This window comes from Candida dubliniensis, chromosome 1 (assembly GCF_000026945.1).
Source record: "Candida dubliniensis CD36 chromosome 1, complete sequence".
Lineage (NCBI taxonomy): Eukaryota > Fungi > Ascomycota > Pichiomycetes > Serinales > Debaryomycetaceae > Candida > Candida dubliniensis.
In genome coordinates this window covers 1,180,473-1,200,745 of record NC_012860.1, presented here as the reverse complement: position 1 = coordinate 1,200,745, position 20,273 = coordinate 1,180,473, and the positions used below count along the sequence as shown (strand labels likewise).

Below are 20,273 nucleotides of genomic sequence, written 5' to 3'. Positions count from 1 at the left end.
CTTCATACTATTTTTTGAAACTCTTTAATTATTCAATCCCCGAGGTACTCTTCGATAGTTGAATATAAACGGATGGTGGCTACTTTTTTTTTTTTTCTTACAACTTTGGCCGCATCATCAAGGTTGTCGAAGTGGTGGTGGCATGGAAAAATGTTTATCTAATTCTCGCGTTATCAATTAAACCAGCAATTGCGGCCCCCAAATTGGCAGGCGAAAGAATGAATTCTCTTTTTTTTTTTTTTTTCCTCCTTCATTTAATCATTCGCCTCATTTTGAAAGAATGAACGAACAAAAAAAACGAATAAAAAAAAAAAATGAATAATCAACAATTTAAAAAAATTTTCAAGCCCTTTAAAAGCTCCACACCTTTAAACACCCAACACCACACACTTAATTATTAATACAATGAGTGGATGTATGTATATTTAGAAATAGGGGGTTAATTTGAAAATTTTGGAAAGTGTATTTCTCAATAAAGAAAATTAACAATGAAAAACTAACTAAATTCTAACCTTTTATCTAGTTCGTCTTCTTGATTTGGTCAAGTTCTTCTTACCAATCTTACCAGAGATTGAATACCCATTTGAAAAAATACCATTTGACGAAAAAATTGTTTTCACTGTGGGTTCAGCTATTATTTTTTTATTTGGTCAATTACCAATTTATGGATTAATACCTAATGGTCAATTTTATTTATTAGATCCATTTTCTAATTTTAGATCAATTTTTGCCATGAATAAAGGTACTTTATTAGAATTAGGATTATTACCAATCATTACTTCAGCATTTATTTGGCAACTTGGTGCCGGATTAAAATTAATTAATGTTAATTTTAAATTAAGAATTGATCGTGAATTGTTTCAAACTGGTCAAAAATTAACTAGTTTTATTTTCAGTATTGTTTTCGCTATTGGATTGATTTATTCAGGATATTATGATAATGCCATTAGAGGTTATAATCCTTTAGAAGATGGTATTCCTTATGGACCTTATTCTTTGATTTTATTACAAATTACTGCATGGTCATGGATTGTCACTTTAATGGTAGAAATCTTTGATAAAGGTTATAGTTTTGGATCAGGGATTTTATGCTTCCTTGCTATACAATCTTCAACTAATTTTATTGCCAATTTATTAGGATTAGAAAATTTCCCAATTCTTAATTCTAATAAATTTGAAAGTTATGGTGCCTTGATGAATTTAATTAAAAATTTTTCAATTTTTAACCCTAAACAAACAGTTTATCAAATTTGGCATTCATTTTTTAGAATCCAATTACCTAATTTAACTCAATTTTATATTTCATTGGCATCTATTTTAATTGTTGTTGCATTACAAAATTTCCGTATTGAATTGCCAATTAGATCTACAAAAGTTAGAGGTATGAATAACGTTTTCCCAATTAGATTATTATACACTGGTGGATTACCGGTATTGTTTGCCTATAGCGTAGTTGCCAATATCCAAGTTATTGGTTATTTGATTCATTCAATATTATCCAAACTTGGTACTTCACCAATTGTTATTTCTATAATTGGAAATTATGTTTATAATCCAATTTCAAATGAATTATACTTGAATTCAGGTATCTTGAATTATTTTGCAAGTTCATCTTCAATTGTTCAATCCATTATTTCACAAATTAAAACTACAGTTTATTCCGCCACTATAATTATTTTGGCAGTTTGGTTTGCCAATAAATGGAGTTACATTTCAGGTAGTTCACCAAAAGATATTTCCAAACAATTTAAAGACCAAGGTATTTCTCTCGCTGGTAAAAGAGACATTTCTATCACCAAAGAATTATCAAGAGTCATTCCCGTTGCTTCAGTCAGTGGTGCTTTTATCTTGAGTGTCGTTGCCTTGATTGGTGAATTCTTTGGTGGGTTAGGTTATGGTGTTGCCAGTATTATTGGTGTAACATCATCTTTTGCTGTTTTGGAAGAATTCATGACTGAATATCAACAAAATGGTGGTGGACAATTTAGCAATGCCCTTGCTTCCTTCCAATAAATGTTATAACATATAGAACAACATTTAAAAGAACAACCAGGAAAAAAAAAAAAAAAAAAGGGAAGACCCTCCGACACTCCCTCTCTTGTTTCCTTCTGCTTCATCTGTAAAATTTTATATACGAATCAGTATCAATAATGTATATATGGATTAATTATCTACAATAGTAAACTCATCATAATCAGAATAAGAATTTCAAACATGTAAAGCACAACAAAAACCTATGAACTTCACATTAAATATTTATGAATAATAACAAAAACCAACAAACTATACAAGTACAAGTACCACTAATCATCATATAAAGCAAGCCTGTTTGAATATTTATAGAATCGCCCATTTTTTTTCCCACCACTAATGGTATTGAGCTCTTCTGGTATTGTATCAATCGATTGCAAATGGATTTTTTTTCTTGTTTTACTTTGATTATTGTTATTATTGACATTATTTTCAAACGTCATCAGATCAGCCAAAATAGGAGATAGATGAAAAGGCTTCATAGCAAACTTGGAAGAAGATGCCTCTTTGGCAACTTTGGGTACTATAACCAGTTTTTTCTGATTCGAATGTGACAGCTTCTTCTGTGATTTTTTTGCAATAGTTTTAGATGATTTCTCCGATATTTTCGGTGATGGTGGCAATGAAGATGACAACGATGACGAATAAGATGATGGAGACAGTAATGGTGATGGAAGTGGAGAAGAAGTCAGTACTGGAAAATTCATAGTAAACTTTGGGGTCATCGTTGTTATTGTTAATAAAGCAAATTTGAAAATAACCAACATTAAATTACCCATTTGCACAATTGGTTCTAATACAATCATTCTGAATAACACCCAAGGTACATAAAACAGTACTCTAAAATAAAACAGAATAGCATAAATTGGTAGCCTTAACCCCAAAAATATAACGGCTTTCTTTACAAAATATAATGGATAATTCCAATATTTCCCAAGCTCTTCTCTTATATCGTGAACAAGATTATGTAAATAATTGTTAAAAATTTCAGTAGCCACTATTCTAACAATATCGTATTCTCCTAGTTCAAAATTATGATTCAACAACGGTGCAAACTCTTTTAACAACAAGTTGCAAACAGCATTGGGGTGTTTAATAATATCAAGAAAAGACACTTCTTGTCTTACCGAAGTTACCATACTTCTGATCTCATCAAGTAAAGTTGGTGGTCTGGTAGCTATACCAATGCCGGGAATAATTTCATCAAAATTTGTAAATGTGTTTTCCTTGGAGTCATATAATGTGGAATCATCTTCTTCGATTATTGTATTTAACAGTGATTTTTTTGACGATGACGACTTCATAGTAGACAGTTTACGTTTTGGTACTGGGGGTGAAGCAACTGTTGGCAGCTCAGAAGAAGAAGGTGGAGCTTTAAATGGAAATGATACATAATTGCGACTAGTAGTGGGGGATAAATTTACTGAAGCATTGGGCGATAACAAAGTAGGTGACATATTCAAGGGAAATGGTGTAAAAGAGCTTTCTCGAGAATCATTACTGAGACTCTTCTTTTCTTCTAATTCATTTTGCAAAGAAATTAAATCCATTTTCAATTGATCAAATTGTCGATTATGTTGCTGCAAATGATCCAATAGTATTTGATTACTAACATTCGGTAAAAAATAATGAGACAAATCTTGATACCAATTCTTCAATTGTGGTGTTTCCCAACTTAGCTGATTCGTATGCATTGACGATTGTTGTAGACTATCGGTGAAAGTAATGATCACTCTAAAGAGAGACCAGAATTGCAACAAGGCTATATTCACATTATTGAAAACGACTTTCTTTCTCTTTTGATCAATTATCGTGTACTGTCTCGTCCATATTAATAAGATTGAACTGAAAATACAAGACACCAAGCATGAAATCAATGCTATTATTTCAAAAGTGTAAATTTTCCGTACCAACAAAATGGTTTTATCGGTGTTTTCTCGATCCATATCTTGCAATAACATGACTTTTGTCTTTTGTAGTTGTCTCAACCAGTTGTAGGGCCATTCAATTGTATGTTTAACCACTAGGCTAAGCAATAGTACTGTCAACAAGTCTATAATAAGATTCCCCGCATGTTCGCTGGGTGGCATAGTCGTCTTGATGGGGAATAAAATTGAAGTTAAAGTGGGGAGTATAATGATGGTATAGGTGAATATTTTAAACAAGACATCCTGAGATTGATTTGGTTGTGATAGTTTTTGCATTTGAGGAAACAATTGGGGTGATGGAGATTGATTAGATGTTTGCAGCATTTTTTCAGAAGAAATATGTGAATGCACACTATTGATTGGAGGTGGATTAGCAATTGTGGAAGTTGTAGTGGCAGATGAATTCATATCTAATTAGTTATGATGATATTGAATTGCAAAGACAAAGAATAATTATATTTCTTGAAAAAAAAAAAAAAAGAAAAGACCAATTTTTCACGGATGAAGGACGAAGATGGTATTTACATATATTGATTGGGTGATAATTATGTGATGTTGTCAAGGAGTTTTACAACAACAACAAGCAAAAAAAATCTATTGAACAAAACCAAGGTTGGTTATTGGAATATAGGATATAATACTAAATAAAATAAAATAAAATAAAATAAAATAAAATAAAATAAGATAACGTGAAATGAAGATGGGAACACAAACACTGTAAAATTATAACAACAATGTCAATTGATGAATAAAATCTGATTAAATGGAAAAAATATATATATATATATTTGACTTGTTAATGAAAGGAAGAATGGAAAGTAAAAAGAAATGAAGATTTAGTCAAATCAGGAGAAAAAGGGTAACTATATATATGCTTGTCTCTGGGTGTATATGTGTATAAGGATCAGCTTATACTAGTAAAAATATAATACGAAAACATATACATACATATATATATATAAATAATGAAACAAAATATAAAACAATAAAGATTTTAGGGGATGACAAATCTATACTCGATTTATTAATTTCTTACACTAAATTTGATTTTTATCCTTATTAGTATTTTCATGTTGGATGTGATTAATACTATTTATTGCTAAATCTAAAATGGTTGTATATTCCCACACTCTACTTATCTTTCTCTCTCTTTCCCCTCCCCAACTACTTGTTTTTACCCTGCGCAGATATTGTAGATTGTCTCCAATTATTATTCTTACTACACGGAAATAATGTTTTGATATCAATTAGTTGTGAATATGGAGATAAACCTCCAAGAAAAATTACAAACAAAAGCAAAAAAAAAAAAAAAGTCACACCCAATGAAAATAATAATAACAATAGTAATGATAATATCTAATTAAGGTAAAAAGAGACAAATAGATTAAAAAAATTTAACTTCATCAGATTTAGAGATTTAAAACTCTCCTAGTTGTGTGTGGTGTGTGTGTGTGTGTTGTGTAACTTGCATTCACTTGCATACTCACTTTTTTTTTTCTTTCTTTTTGGTAAATCTAACACTAACACACTACCACATACACACGCTTACTAAATGTCTAATCTTTTTAACTTTAAAAATTATTATTATTCTTCAATTTCTTTTTTTTCTTTTTTTGATTTTGTGTACGCGTGTCTCAGATTATATAAAGTATAAGGCGTTATCATAAGCCTCTGGACCGAAAGAAAACAAATTCATAACAAATAAACATCATCTCTTTTTCCAATATTGTTTCCATTTATGGTTGTCTTCATCATATCCACAATCACACCACTACCCCCAATTGCGATATAACTTGACAAACAACAAAGACAAAAAAAACAATCTGTTTGTTACTGTTACCTTGACAAACTAAAGATTATCACTTCTAGGCCTTGACTTTAAACAATGAACACAATCTAAACTTAATAAGTATAATTGAAAAACTCGTGGTGTAGATTTATTTTTGGTTTATACTAAATTTTAGACGTAAAATTTAGTTAAAAGTTTGATGTACAACTTACCGAGTATCGTGATGATCATACAAACCAACTCTTCTTGAGATTGGTATCAAATTTGTTATGGTTATGATAACACAACTATTTACTATGTAGATTGTCACGGAAAGATATTGTTTCAATCGGTTTAGCTTCATCTCATTATGTATTATGTAGTAAAGTTTGCAATGACAATACTCGAAGTTTGAATTTCCAAACTAAGCTAAATCTATAACAAACAATGCATGGTTTGCTTCATATCGACAGATTCACCAAGAATCTAATTAACTACACATTACTTTACAACAACAACATCAATGAATTATCTCTATTATTCAAGGAAGTATTATTAACTACGACATTCGTAATTATTCCTTATTTTTATTGTCAACTAATAATATTTCCAACAATGTGTTTTTTAGCTATTTGTTTACATTGAACAATTTGACAATCACTTCTGCTCTTATATTACATAACTTTTGAAAGAGGATTTACTTTGTGTCTTGGGACTAAAAGCTAACGTCAGTTGTCAAATGTCCCCTTTCCCCAAAACACAAATTCTAATTAGGTTCTAACACCGTAATGTTTTGCAATACATTGCTTTAAGAATAATAATATGCCGTATAATTACCCCTCTATTACACATAACATATCAATAAATATACTCCTTAATTGGGTCTCTCATATATTTAAAATCTTTAATTAGTGGATAGTTTATTAACTCCGTTCACTAGGACTTTTACAATATTTTATTAATATTTTTTTCAAACCCTTGTAAACTTAATTTAGAGACTCCCTGTAATTTCTTTTATATCATAATTATTTATAGAATTTCACTTAATTTTGCAGTCAAAAAAAAAAGAAAAAATCAATCCCTTACATTATAAGGAAAAGAAATCAACACCCCCCTCCAAATTGAATATCGTATTATTCATAATTTTGACATTCACAAATAGTCGACCACAAAACTTTTTATATAAAGAGAAATAAATTGCATATAATCAATATCACCCTCTTATAAATTTTGCTAGAAATCTTGAACTTTTTGAAAACCCATTGACTCCCAATGGACTTAAACTTCCGTCCTTTTTTGTCATTTCTTTTTCTTGATCAATTCATTCACAGACATATTTTTAACCATAATACATGACTGAATGACCATTTCTTGAGCAGAAGGGAAAATCTACAAAAGTTATTTCTAGACTCTTCTTATTCATTCCAACCGGTTCTTATTTGTTCTCTTGTGACTTTGATCGAACCGCAAAGAATCGTTCACGTGACTTGGATTGTTTTTTTTGTTTCTTTTTTCGGGTATACTCCTGTTATCAAGATTTCTCACATTTTTCAAAAAATTGCCACAATTAAGCAACCTATATAAATAATTTGATATTTCATTTCCCACCATTGATCCTTCTTTCCTTCCCTTTTTTTTTTTTTTTTTTTCCCTCTTAGTTTTATCTATTTATATTCGTATTACTATTATATTAAATTACATTTCAACATGGTTTTAGTTCAAGATTTATTACATCCAAATCCAATTACTGAAAATGAAAAGAATAAATTAAAGAAATTGGTTCAAGAACCAAATTCATTTTTCCTCGATATTAAATGTCCTAGTTGTTTCAATATAAAAACTATTTTCAGTCATGCTCAAACAGCGATCACTTGTGATAAATGCTCTACTTTATTATCAAGTCCCACTGGTGGTAAGGCTAAATTAGTTGATGGTTCCTCATTTAGAAGAAAGTAGAACCACACCACATCAAGAGAAGTATTTCGTATGATTTGTTCTTTGAATTTAGAGAGTAAATGAACTTGTGGTTAGCATATTGCATTGTACTATTTGTGAAAGTTTGGTTTTATTGGTTTTATTTTTATTTTAGTATACCTAATGGTTCATTTCTTGAGTGCATCATCAATCAAATATTATTTGAGAGAGAAAAAAAAAGTACTATGATAGATGTTATAATTCTTGTCTAGATATGTGAATGGATTATTATCATAAAGTATCATGGGTCATGTACAGGTAGCAGAGTAGATGAAACTAATACTTGAGATTGGGGATTTCTTTCAATTTAGTTAGCGAAAACATTTGCACATATTTCGATGATGGCAAAGTTTTGAAAATGCAATTGCCAAATATCATTATTTTTTTCGAAATGGTTTTAAGGTAAAGTAGTTTTTAGTAGCATAATTTTTTTTTTTTTAATATGTAGCATGTTTTAAAGTAGGACACAATAACAATATTACAGATTGATTTATAAATCACATTATGAATCCTCCTTACCCTTTATTATATTTACATCAAGTCGAGCTCTCTATTTACAATGCAACAACTAAACCTAATTACCATCAAATTTACTTGGATCCTCTTCGAATTGTGCTTGTCTACCTTGGTGCTTATATTTCTTAGAATGCTCCAATTGAGAGGCCATAACCTCAGTTGCATAAAAGCCATCTTCAAACTCTTCAGCACTACTACCAACTTTCTTCTTCCAAAGTTTCCTCTGTTGTTCCTTTTTGAATGTCTTTTTAGAAGTTTTGTATAATATATCCAATTTTTCTTTCACGGTGTCTGGAATTTGATTTTTAATAGTTCTTGTTTTTCTACCCAAAGCCCAAGAATCGCCTAATTGACTTTTTCTAGCATCATGATATGTTTGTTTCCCCAATGATTTTGGTACTTGCCAAGTTTCAATGTTACCTTCAGTCGAACAAACAGTCAATTTAACATTTCTTTTCAACTTGTTTGGTGTGGCAATAATACGTGGCCAATTAGTGATATCATTTTCATCGATTACATTATCACTATATGATCTGAGATCTTCAATTTTTTTAATCGTTTCCAGATCATTAGCACTTCTTTCAACAATCAAATAAGAATATGACCCAACTTCGGTATCACGACCTCCAGGTCTACCACTTCCAGCCAAACGTTTTACAGCATTTCTAGAAATGGTACCAATACCATCTTCAGCCGATTTATCCCAACGAATGGCCAATTTTTTCCCCTTCTTCAATTCTAAAATATATGGTGGACGAGAAACAATCTTGGAAAATGAACAAAAATTCAATCGATGTCTATGATCAGGAATTTTATAATATTTAGGATCACCAAGTTGTAATGGGCATTTACGATGATGTGGACATGGTGCAATCACTGATAAATGATAATCCACTTTATCATACATTTCCTCATGTGGAGTGTTTACATCAAATACTTCAAGTTGTTCAGAATCTTCATTGTCAAATTTCAACTCTTCTTCAGATACACTACCAAATTTTTCATTCAATTCTTTTTCAAAATCTTCACCCATTTCACGAGCTTTTTCTAATGCTTCTTGATAATCTAATTTAGCTAATAACTCTTTTTCATATTCAATGTCTTCTTGGGTAATAAATTGATCTTCTTTTTTCATTCTCATTTTCTGTGGTTTACCTTTGGATCCCTTAATATATGGTCTAGGAATTTTACCTAATTCTTGTGGGAATGATTCCGGTCTAATCATAATCTGTCTAGCACGGGCAATAGTTTCAAACCCAACAGAATTACCACGTTCGATTAACACTAAATGTCCACCTGGAGCCAATAAAGGTAACACCATATGAATGTTATCATCAACATCTTTTGGAAAATTAAATTCTTTTGATAACAATGAAGAATGAATGATAATCAAATCATATTTCTTAGTTACTGGTAATGTGTCTCTTAATTTTGTACGAATATGGAGTCTCTTAACATCAATATGACCCACATAATCATTTTCTTCCGAGTCATTTTCTTCTTCTTCTTCTTCATCTTCTACCTGCCATTCTTCCTGTGCCACATGCTCGTCAAGATTCACTTCCTTGCCGGAATAGTTTTCATTTAATTGCCTTGATAATATAATTTTTGCCCTTTTCTTCATTTCATTATTTTTTCTACCAACAATATATGCTTCCTTTTCTTCAGGCACCCATTTACTCCCCATGATTTCATTTAACGCCACAATACCAGTAGCTGGACCATATCCAATATCTAATATTCTTTGAGGTTTGAACTTATCTTTTCCAACTCGCCTTTGTAATTCCGATAATACTTGTTTTGCATGACTATAATCTTGCAAAAATAATGCTGCAATATGAGCATTACAATCCAAAGCTGTCGATGGAGCTTGTTGAATTTGATTCTTTTGTAAATTTTGATATATGTGGGCCACTCGAGTACGTAATCTAGCAGGGATGGATAATTTGATTATATTATTTTGTATTGCCTTGGCTATACGATTGGGTAAGTTTGTGATTGAATGATCTATTTTGCCTTCTAATGTACGATCATCTAATCTTGCCTCAGCAGAATTTTTCCCCTTAATAAAAGTTCCATCAGGGTTTCTAAATGGAGACATTTCTTGTGCTGGTAATACTCCTTCTGATTCAATGTGCCCTTCAATTTGTTCTGGTGATAGATAATTTTTCACAATATCTTGTGGTGATCTGTTTTCTTCTACTATAAAATCATATTCCTTGTACTTATTATCTGATGGTTGTGAGTTACTATAGTTTCTAATAATATTCATACATCGAAATGGTAGATTGGAATGCCTTAGTATTAGGGTACGTTTGTACATAGTATATTTTATGGTTGTTAGTTGTATGAGATGAGGTGGATTAGGGAGCCAGTATATTTTTTTTTTTTTTCACAGCAAATAAGAAATAGTGAGAAAGTAAGGAGAAACTATTCCAGACCAACGAAATGAGAGACAAAAAAAAAAAAAAAAGAAAAAAAAAAAAAGAATCCACCAAACATTAAACAATAGGAGAACAACGTATCTTCTAAATTTGATCAATTCTTAATTCCATTCGAAGAGTCTACATTTTTAAGCAGTTATGTTCAAAGGAATTCGTTTAGTTACACCAATAATCACAACTGGTGCAATCATGACAATACCCACATCCAATCAAATGATATTCAACGAATCTACTAAGAAACGTAGTTTCTATGAGGATGATGAAAATGTTGTTCCAATACCAGGGACAGTTACTCCAGCACCTGCTACTGAATTAGAATCTTTAGGATCCAATAGAATTATAGATGGCATTTCGGTACGTTCTACCCCAAGCACAGAAAACTTGTTCAAATCTGTCAGAAAATTCACTGAATCAACAGTTGACAGTTTAAGGTTTTGGGCTGATCAAAAATATCATCAATATAATAAAACTGAGAGATCAGTGACAGATACTGTAAGTTCATTACACAATAAATCAGAAGATCTTTTACCAAATTCATTATACATTCTTGTTGCCGTTTTATCTGGTACCATAGCTGGAAGAACTCGTGGAGTTTTAGCAAAAATTACGTTGCCAACTGTTTTCGGATTGACCGCTTTTAAATATTTTTTGCCTCAAACATTTAATAACACCGCTGGATTCTTTTGGAAATTAGAAAAAGAAAATGTACCTCAAATAGCTGCTCAACAAGAGTCTGCTTACAATAGTGCTGTGGGGTTAGTACATTCTATCGAAGAAACTACTGAAAGTGGGAAAAAAAGTATTGAAAATGGTACTAAATCATTGAAGAAATCTATTGCCAACATCACTGGTTTGAATCTTGACGAGGAGGTATCCAAGAAATAAGACAATTAGAAGAATCAAAAATAAAAAAAAAGAAATGTATACTAATTAAATATTCATATATCCATTGAACACCACATTATATATTATATATTCACTTTTCCTTTTACATGTGTAGTGGATTTGAGTTCTGAGAGTTGATTCTTGGGTCCTCTATTTTTTTTTTTTTTCACTAATTTTACAGCCATTACTTCATTGGCGGCAAAGTGTTATCATTTCACAAAAAAAAAAAAAAGAAGGAATAATCCTGCTCTTTCAAGGGTAACTTGCATTTTCAATTGATAAAAAAAAAATGCCAACAAATGGCTCTTTTGAAAAGATGAGTCGACCAGCAACTGCGTTTCAAAAAGTATTAGACAAAGTTGGATCGGTTTTCAGCTCAACCGAAACTTCACGACTGCAACACGAAAGCCAACTTGACGATAAGGCGGCAAACTTATTTAGTGTTTCTTCACAGAAATTATATCTGAAACTAAGTAAAATGTTGAAAATAGAGAGCAGGTCCAAAAATTTAAAGATGGAATTGTGTAATGACTTTAGTGCTTGGGGACAATCTATACCAAACCTAGAGAGTTCGGCGTTCGTAAAAGAATTCAGTGCTTTATTAAATACACAAATAAACAATCAAACAATCTTACAAGAGAAAATGGAGAGACTTAAACTAAGTTTGTCTTTTGTTAATGAAAGAGAAAAAAAGCAGAAAGGGTTAATAACAGCAAAAGTCAAATTAGAGAAACAATTAAAAGAGGCTAAGGCTAAATTTGGACCAAATGCATCAAACACCATACTATTGAATGAAAAAGCAGAAGAAGTCGATTGCAACTTGCAGGTTGTAGAGCAGCAATATATACGGTCGATCACCAACGACTTAAAAGATGCTTTAATTGATTATGCATATTCCATGAGCGCTTCTGCCAGGAAAGCCGAAGATTCAAGTAGCAATTTTATCCAATACATGACTGGGATGGAAAATGATATGGTTGCTGGAAGTATAGAAAATGACTTTGTCAGGTTTTCGCCCAACAAATACTCAAAGTTGCAAAAGCGAAAAGAACTCAAGTACCCACTGCCAAGTTTACTTGATGGAGGCATTGTCGGTTCTGGAGTTCAGCAACCTAAACTGAAGAACTACAACTTACCAACACCCCAATCGCCATGTCCTGAATGTAAAAAAATGTCACCATGCATACATTCTGAAGGAGCAAAAGTCATACAACCTTCACAAAGGGAAATTAATCATCAACAAGTGCACCAGCAGACTCAGTTACGCACGTTTTCCCAACCAAATCGAAACTTTTCCGTGAACTTACAACATCCATCTGATGACAGTCTTGGAAATGAAGTGCCACTTTTCACTACAAATCGAGAAAACTCAATGCCGTTCAGCGACCATTGGAGTTGACCAAATTATAATTGATTTATATATGTATTAATAAATATAAATCTCTATATAAAATAAAATAAAATATGATAATTATATACATGCTCATTTAAAAAATCTATACCCAAATCTTTATAATGGTTTCTCTTTATGCCGTTGTTTAACTAAAGTTGTTCCCATTCTTGAAAAACTTCTTCCCCACCTCATAAGAAGATATCATGATTGCACATGCTGGAGCAATTTTCATTACACGAGGACCAAACCCAGCATATAATGCCCCCATTCCTTCATTCTTGTAAATCTTAAATAAAAATTTAAACATGTTTGGATGGGATATTTTCTCATTTTCTTGCATTGTAATTTGTATTCTGGTTTTGCCCACGTCGAATGGATTAGTGAAAAAAGCTGCTATTGTTCCTGATATGGACCCTGATAAAAAGGAAGTGGCAAATACTTTCCAGTGATCAATTCCTCTCGTTGTTGAGTTATTAAAGTCTGTCTTCAAAACCAGAGCCAAAAATAATTTGAAAAATTCGTAGCTTGACCAGTAGATTCCCGAAAATGGTACATCTCTCCACAATGTGATGCCCAATCCTTTAAACATAGTTCTAACACCATCTTTCTTGACAGCTGCACTCAGATCTCTTATTAAATTGGACAATATATGCGAAGCTGATTTCAGATCAGTGGGTATAGATTGTAATCTAGTCTTGATCAATTCTGCTGGGGCTACAAATGTTGCCAGCAAAGTTCTAGCCAACGACCCACAAAACAATGGATTCAAAGGATGGTTGCCTATTGGGGAATGGTCTCTAATATATTCGTAACCAGTAAAATAAATGATATTTGACGGAACTGCCATTAATAAGGTTAAAGACAAACCTCTCCATAAAGTGCCAACTCCTTCGTGTTTCGCCACCGTGCTGAATCCTTGGAATGTTGAATATATACGAGTGCATGATTCAGCAGACTGGCAGTATTTGTCATGAATCCAAAATAATTCGGGAGCCACTTCAATAGGAACCTTTTGCTTTGGGAAACTATGATCGGGGAAATGTGCTTGACAACAAGGTTGTTCTTGCGGTAGAATACTTTGTTGCTGGATTCTTATTCTTATGACATCAAATGGGGTGACAACAAGTGAAGTCACAAGTGAGCCAGAACAGGCACTTATCATCCTTTGGGAAAGCGAAATGTTTTCTTCTGCCATATATTCTATAGTCTTTTACTTTCTGTATGACACCAACAACTCTGTAGGAATAAAAAGAACAGAAGCACAACAATCCAACTTGCAAGTCTATTCCAAATAAATTGAGAAATGGAAATATTATATAAAATAATAGAAAAAAGAAGATAATCTGTGGTTCCTAAAAAGAATTTGTTATATACACCTTAGTTACAAATGCAAAATGAAAAATTCTTAACAGTTTTTTTTTTTTTTTAACTTCTGCTTTTGTTCGCATAACCACTACTTTTTTTTGTAGAAATAATCGTAAAACATCACATAAACATTGACACCATCAAATATTTACCAACAATTAACCAGAATCAGGGTAGACAAAGAATCTGACAAGGACTAATAGTACTAATTGTGTTTGGTCTAACAAACCTAGCCAACCATCTTCTCAGGAAAGGAAGAAGACACTATTCATAAATTCTTGATTATTTGCAGTCATTCCCCAACCGTAAATACATAATATTTATATTTGATGCCTAACAGTATTGATTATAACCTTAGCAGACTCAAAGTATGCTTTAATCAGTTGTAGATAAATTGGGAGCTCCAAATAAATGAATGTTAGACTCTGACCATTCTATGATGCGTTCTCCACTATGTAAAAGCTGTCTTACCGTAGATTCATTCCCGAGTTTAGGAAATAAAAATGTTACACAAAAATAGAAAAGTATAATTTAAACGAAGAGCAAAAACACCACCACAGGAAAAAAAAAAAAAAGAAAGCTGACATCAGTTTTCTACGGCATAGACAAGCGAACTTACAATTAAACTTATCATGACTGGATTTGTTCCTTTTCGTTATACAACTATAATAATTCCATCAGTATTCAACAACAGTATCATTACATGTATATAGATTTATATGGCCATTTTGGTTATAGTTCGTTGCAAGCATCATTCTATGAGGGTGGAATGTAGTACTGGACAAATAATTAAGTGATCTTCCAGAGAATCCATTCGGATTATTTAATGTTGTTAAGCATTCACCTGCTGTTGACCATATATCAACAGTTTTGAGACCTGTCATCAAGATAGGTGCATGTTCGTGGACATCCATAGTTCGCATGGATTTGTTTGGGGTGGCATAGGTCATCACAGGGTCATGTAATCTGAGATCCCATATGTTTACAATCCCATCTGAGGAACCACTTATCAACTCCCTAAACCCGCCTCGCTGCATATGCACGTTTCTAATAGACCCTAAACCTGTATAGTTTGATTGTTGTAAACCAGGGTGTTGTTTGGTTGGTTTCCATGTCATGACCATGGATTCACGAGAGTCTAATCTGGTATCATAAACTCTAATACTGCCATCATCAAAGCCAGCAATAAAAATATCCCCGGCCACTTGATCGGAAGTCAATGACGTGATTGAAGACGAGGATCTCGCTGGAATATCCAGTAAACACAACTCACGCGGAGCATCCCATATTCTGATGATCTTGACGTCACCACTTACCAACAATGAACCTCTTGATTGCTGCCATTCCGACACCAAACCTGTACTTTTCGAAGTCAACAATAGATCAGTCAATGCTCTCCATCCAGTAACTAGCTCTACTCGTTTTTCCTCATCAAAGCCATCTTCATCTTTGTCACTGGAGTTACTATTCTCATAATTATGGAAGTTCTTATAAATTTTAATCACACCATCAGATGAACCAGTCAACAATAACGGCAAATCATCCTCATTTAAGAACTTTATATCGGTGATTTTTGTACCAAAAGGATTACCATTTGAAAACTTTTTAACAACTTGACCATTTCCCCAATCCCAAACTGTCATATTATCCTTTTCGTCACTTGCAACTAAAATTTTTTCAAATTGGGTAAATTTTATACATTTTGGTTGTGTTATATTGTTAAGAATCTGGATATCTTTATTCCATTCACCCCTTAACGCCATCTCCTTCTGTGGTTGCGTTTCTTGAATAATAGATTCATTTCTATTTCTTCTCCACAAACGCTTCACATATTCCTTGGAGCCTGGCTCATCAATTTCATTTCTCGACATTTGTGGTTCCTGGAAATATTCACAACTATACTCAAAAAACCCCGATTCAATTGGCAACTCAGGAGCCTTTGACAAATCTCTCTTTTTAAAAAATGCGGTTTTCGGTATATACTCACTTCCATAATTTGATTGAACGGGCCCTGGATTCAAGATTCTTGTGAAACTATTCATGTCGTTTTCTTCTGTAATGTGGAAACTTTTGAAAAGTTTTGAAACGGACAAACTTTTAATCCTTGATGTAATTGACTCAGCGTCTGAATCATCCATATTACCTTTAGTATGGTTACTACTGATATTATTAGCAGAAGCTGATCTGGTTGTTAGTGAAGATCCATCGATTAACAAGGTATTTCGTCTATTACCAACGGAAGCACTTGAGGATAATCGGTTTTCACCCAACTGCCTATTAACAACTGGCTTGGTTGGCTTGAAGCTTTCACTGATATTAATTGTTGACTTGCTTAATAAATAATCTTGCATTTCTTTCACCAAACTTGACAACTCACTTTCATTCAACTGAACCATAACATAGTCTATCAAAGTTTCCGCCAATTGCTTCACCTCACAATGTGGATCCTCTGACAAAATCAACAATGCCTTCCAGACTGAACTAAATATTGATCCATATGCAGGGGATCTTTTCCTGAAATCATTTAAATAATTGGGGTTCTCGATTAATACAATTTCTTCTTGCAATTGATTGAATGCAACGACTAGGAAAAACTTTGCATATGTTTGGACAAATTTATTGATGAAATACACCAACTCTTTTCGCACAATAGGCGAGCCATCACCCAAGAGACCAAGCACAGCATTGGCTAATTTCAAATCTTGCTGTCTAATTTCGTCTTTTCTTAAATCATTAGTGTTTACAGCAACAGGGTTAGGTGGTTGCTGAGAAGCCAAATGAGGTGGGTCCGAAAGATAAGTGGTCAAAGCAACAAGAATTGACGTCCTCACTTCAGGTATCGGGTCGTCAATCAAGTTCAATAATTTAGTGATATAATTGTTTTTATAAATTACCCATTTACCTTCAGGATATCTATTCCACAACTGCGATAATAATAGATTACACCATTGTCTAAGTAATGGATTATCACTAGTTTGTATAAATTTTAAACAATTGGTAACAATCTCCGAAGAAAAACACAACCTTTGCCCGTTTTTAAAGTCCTTGATGAACAAAGTCAAAATAAATGCACTCATTGCTTTATGATCATCGTTAATCAACATAGCACCTGAACTAACAATCGCATTACCATTCACACCCACGTGATTTATTGGGGGTGAATTTAGTATTGAGTAAAAATAATTGTATCCCTTATCTTTGCACAACTCTTGTTGGGTACCCTTGTAATCAACTGCCATTATTCTTGCCCAAATAAAAATCAACACAGGTTTTAATTCTTGTGCAGGGCTCTGCAATAAACGCAAAACATAGGGGAAGATACCAATGGACAATGATAAGTAGACTGCCCACGGGCCAAGATCCAAAAACTGTGACAATAGAATTAGAGCTCTCAACCTATGCACTTGCGATAATAATACTTGCAAAACAATTGGTAATTGTTCAGGTGGCGTTTTTGATGATGGACCTTCAAATTTAAGCCAAATCTCAAAAGCCGTCAATTGCTGTTCAAAGAATGTAGTGTACTGAACATTACCTAAATTTGGAAATAATGCCGTGGTTTGAGATCCATTGGCTTGTTGCTGCACAGAAGACACAGAATCACCTTTAGCGGCACCACCATTTTGGTTGTTGCCTGCAAGAGGTAAGGTAGTTGTTTCTTTGGCGCTTTTCAATAATCTGGAAAGAACTTGGTCTATAGCTAAATCCCAAGAGTCCCAAATTGGGTGAAACCTAACTGCATCTGGCAACGGTGGATCACTGATTGGATTACAATTCAAATGTGGCATAATTCTTTTAGCCAATAAAAAATTTCTGAACAATGCAGCAACCATCAAATCTTGTCTGAATAAACGTTTAAAGATGGGTCTAGTCAAAGAAGTCCATGCAATTGTATCTGTAATAGCGGTAAATATCCAATTCAACTCTCCTAATGGGGTTCTTCGATCATTCAAATTACCAGGAATAATAATATTACCTATTGAATTTCTAGGTAATGCATCATAGTACCCTTTTTTCAACGAGCTTTGAATGATAAACCACCTTATACTTATGTCTATGGGGCTTGTTAAACAGCATGTAAACAAATCAGCTGGTAAATCAGGACTCATCGGTAACAATTCGTTACTTTTACAAGCTGCCAACTGTATGCAATCAAGATAGGCCGAAGTAGGCGAAGGTGCACTTTGATCGTGGTTCCCGTCGTTATCGTCATCTATGCGCTTTTGAACAAACTTTTTGAAATTATGCACTATATTCCCAGCACTATTACAGTCATAGACAAATATTACGGGTGCTCCTAGCCATGTCTGCAAATCATACAATGATATAGGAATGTACTGAGTGTAATTTCTATTGAACACCCATATTTCTCCACTAGCAGTTGGCTTAGGTACACCATGGCCGTTATAGTGAAACAAAATCCTTTCATCTTTGGCATTTCTTCTTTGAGTATTGCAAAACCTCTTTACGTCCTCAACACAGGGGTCCAACGACTGACGGTATCTCGTTTTTGATGAAATATTTTCGTATTGTGTCTGAAGATTTTTCCCAATATTCTCTATTGCTTTCTTGGTATCATTAAAAGTGGATGGATCACACCAAGATTCAAATCTTGCACATGGCGATGGCTTCATTACATCTGGTGGTGCCACACCCAAATTTAAGCATAGCACTAAAATTGCATTGATGGTCTTTTGCCGTTCTTTCATAACTTTCCAGTCGGATATAGGTTGATAATTTTTAAAGAGTTCAGCCGACTGCTTCATTTCTTCTGTTAATGGATTTCCGTTTGTATTTTGACGTTTGTCATCGAAATATATGTAAAAAGTATTTGCTAAGGAATTTAAGAATTTTTCAGAATTGTAATCAACTTCAAACCCATGTCTCATTTTGTCATTCAACGGTTGCTGGGGAGGCCGCCTTCCAAGTGAGGTGTATAATTCTTGTGATGTTGACATGATACTCTAGTAGAACCCAGTAATGTTGTTTTCACATACAATTATTTTCAACGAAAAGCAATCTAATTCTTGGTGTATATCGAGTGTTAGTTAATGTGGGTATTATTGTAAGTGACCAATTGAAAAACAACAAAACAAAGAAAGAGAAAAAAACTGAAAAAAAATATCAAATACCAAGGTCACGTGACAAATCTTGTTTTTACTTTAATTGCAGAGTTATGAATAACAAATTCTTCTTATTCAGAAAAGTTGTTGCTTGTCCATTTTTCCGGTGTCTAACTATATAAATAAGCTTTATATTGGTGGACAGCAATGACGCAAACACAAGATTAAAAGAGTGATGGGATATATTAGAAAAGTTGATGACGACATCAACACAACAGTTTTCAGGTATTTGCAGTCTTGAGATAACTGAACTCGCTCAGTGTAAATATATGGATCAAGTTAGTAAGCTGAGAATTCACAGAATAAAGGTGTTATTCTTATAGTAAAACATGGAGTTTCTTCTTTCTTCTACTTATCAGTTAGGTATCAATTTGAGATAACCCAAGACCCCCCCAAAAAAAAAAGAAAAAAAGATGAAAATCAATGACCACTCTACAGTTAAACAATAAAGAATCCTTTGAGTAGTCTTGGATACGAGTATAAATACTAGAAAGGCAAAAATGCAAAGATCATAGTCTTATCAAGTAATATATTCAGTGATATCACCATTTGTACTTATTTCATCTACATCAGAATGAATGTAACATTTAATAGCTGTGTTGTAATTAAGGGATTTTCTTCTTCTTACCTTTTGTGATTTGTACACACAAACACACTACTTTCACGATAAAAAGTTGCACAAAACAGGAGACACCACCCCCCACCCTCAGTCTTACTTATCAACTAACCACAGTTTCTCCTTTTTTTTTTCTTTTACAAAATAAAAGATCCTTATCTACACCTCCCTTTTTTTTTGCCCTTCTTTCTATTTAAAGTTGTTACAGCTCTATTCAAAATTTGTTTGTA

At 32.9% G+C, this 20,273-nt stretch overlaps 8 protein-coding genes across 8 annotated transcripts; 4 read left to right on the top strand and 4 right to left on the bottom strand. All coding sequences in view use genetic code 12, as the record gives it.

The window, feature by feature from the left end:
- Positions 1 to 405: 405 nt before the first annotated feature.
- CD36_05250 (protein transport protein sec61 alpha subunit, putative) lies at positions 406 to 2,013 on the top strand (the record flags this gene model as incomplete). Its single annotated transcript, XM_002417146.1, has 2 exons — positions 406 to 415; positions 524 to 2,013. The coding sequence occupies 2 exons, from the start codon at positions 406 to 408 to the stop codon at positions 2,011 to 2,013; spliced, it is 1,500 nt and encodes a 499-aa protein (XP_002417191.1).
- A 290-nt stretch (positions 2,014 to 2,303) lies between these two features.
- Positions 2,304 to 4,367, bottom strand: CD36_05240 (conserved hypothetical protein; the record flags this gene model as incomplete). Its single annotated transcript, XM_002417145.1, has 1 exon — positions 2,304 to 4,367. One exon carries the CDS (start codon positions 4,365 to 4,367, stop codon positions 2,304 to 2,306), a length of 2,064 nt encoding a protein of 687 aa, XP_002417190.1.
- A 3,067-nt stretch (positions 4,368 to 7,434) lies between these two features.
- On the top strand, positions 7,435 to 7,683 carry CD36_05230 (40S ribosomal protein S27; the record flags this gene model as incomplete). The annotated part of the gene is made up of 1 exon (XM_002417144.1): positions 7,435 to 7,683. The coding sequence occupies one exon, from the start codon at positions 7,435 to 7,437 to the stop codon at positions 7,681 to 7,683; it is 249 nt and encodes an 82-aa protein (XP_002417189.1).
- Positions 7,684 to 8,275: 592 nt separating this feature from the next.
- CD36_05220 (mitochondrial 37S ribosomal protein RSM22) lies at positions 8,276 to 10,540 on the bottom strand (the record flags this gene model as incomplete). Its single annotated transcript, XM_002417143.1, has 1 exon — positions 8,276 to 10,540. One exon carries the CDS (start codon positions 10,538 to 10,540, stop codon positions 8,276 to 8,278), a length of 2,265 nt encoding a protein of 754 aa, XP_002417188.1.
- Positions 10,541 to 10,799: 259 nt separating this feature from the next.
- Positions 10,800 to 11,546, top strand: CD36_05210 (conserved hypothetical protein; the record flags this gene model as incomplete). The annotated part of the gene is made up of 1 exon (XM_002417142.1): positions 10,800 to 11,546. The coding sequence occupies one exon, from the start codon at positions 10,800 to 10,802 to the stop codon at positions 11,544 to 11,546; it is 747 nt and encodes a 248-aa protein (XP_002417187.1).
- A 289-nt stretch (positions 11,547 to 11,835) lies between these two features.
- CD36_05200 (conserved hypothetical protein) lies at positions 11,836 to 12,945 on the top strand (the record flags this gene model as incomplete). The annotated part of the gene is made up of 1 exon (XM_002417141.1): positions 11,836 to 12,945. One exon carries the CDS (start codon positions 11,836 to 11,838, stop codon positions 12,943 to 12,945), a length of 1,110 nt encoding a protein of 369 aa, XP_002417186.1.
- Positions 12,946 to 13,084: 139 nt separating this feature from the next.
- CD36_05190 (mitochondrail carrier protein, putative) lies at positions 13,085 to 14,134 on the bottom strand (the record flags this gene model as incomplete). Its single annotated transcript, XM_002417140.1, has 1 exon — positions 13,085 to 14,134. One exon carries the CDS (start codon positions 14,132 to 14,134, stop codon positions 13,085 to 13,087), a length of 1,050 nt encoding a protein of 349 aa, XP_002417185.1.
- Positions 14,135 to 14,981: 847 nt separating this feature from the next.
- Positions 14,982 to 19,262, bottom strand: CD36_05180 (WD-repeat MIP1-like developmental modulator, putative; the record flags this gene model as incomplete). Its single annotated transcript, XM_002417139.1, has 1 exon — positions 14,982 to 19,262. The coding sequence occupies one exon, from the start codon at positions 19,260 to 19,262 to the stop codon at positions 14,982 to 14,984; it is 4,281 nt and encodes a 1,426-aa protein (XP_002417184.1).
- Positions 19,263 to 20,273: the final 1,011 nt, after the last annotated feature.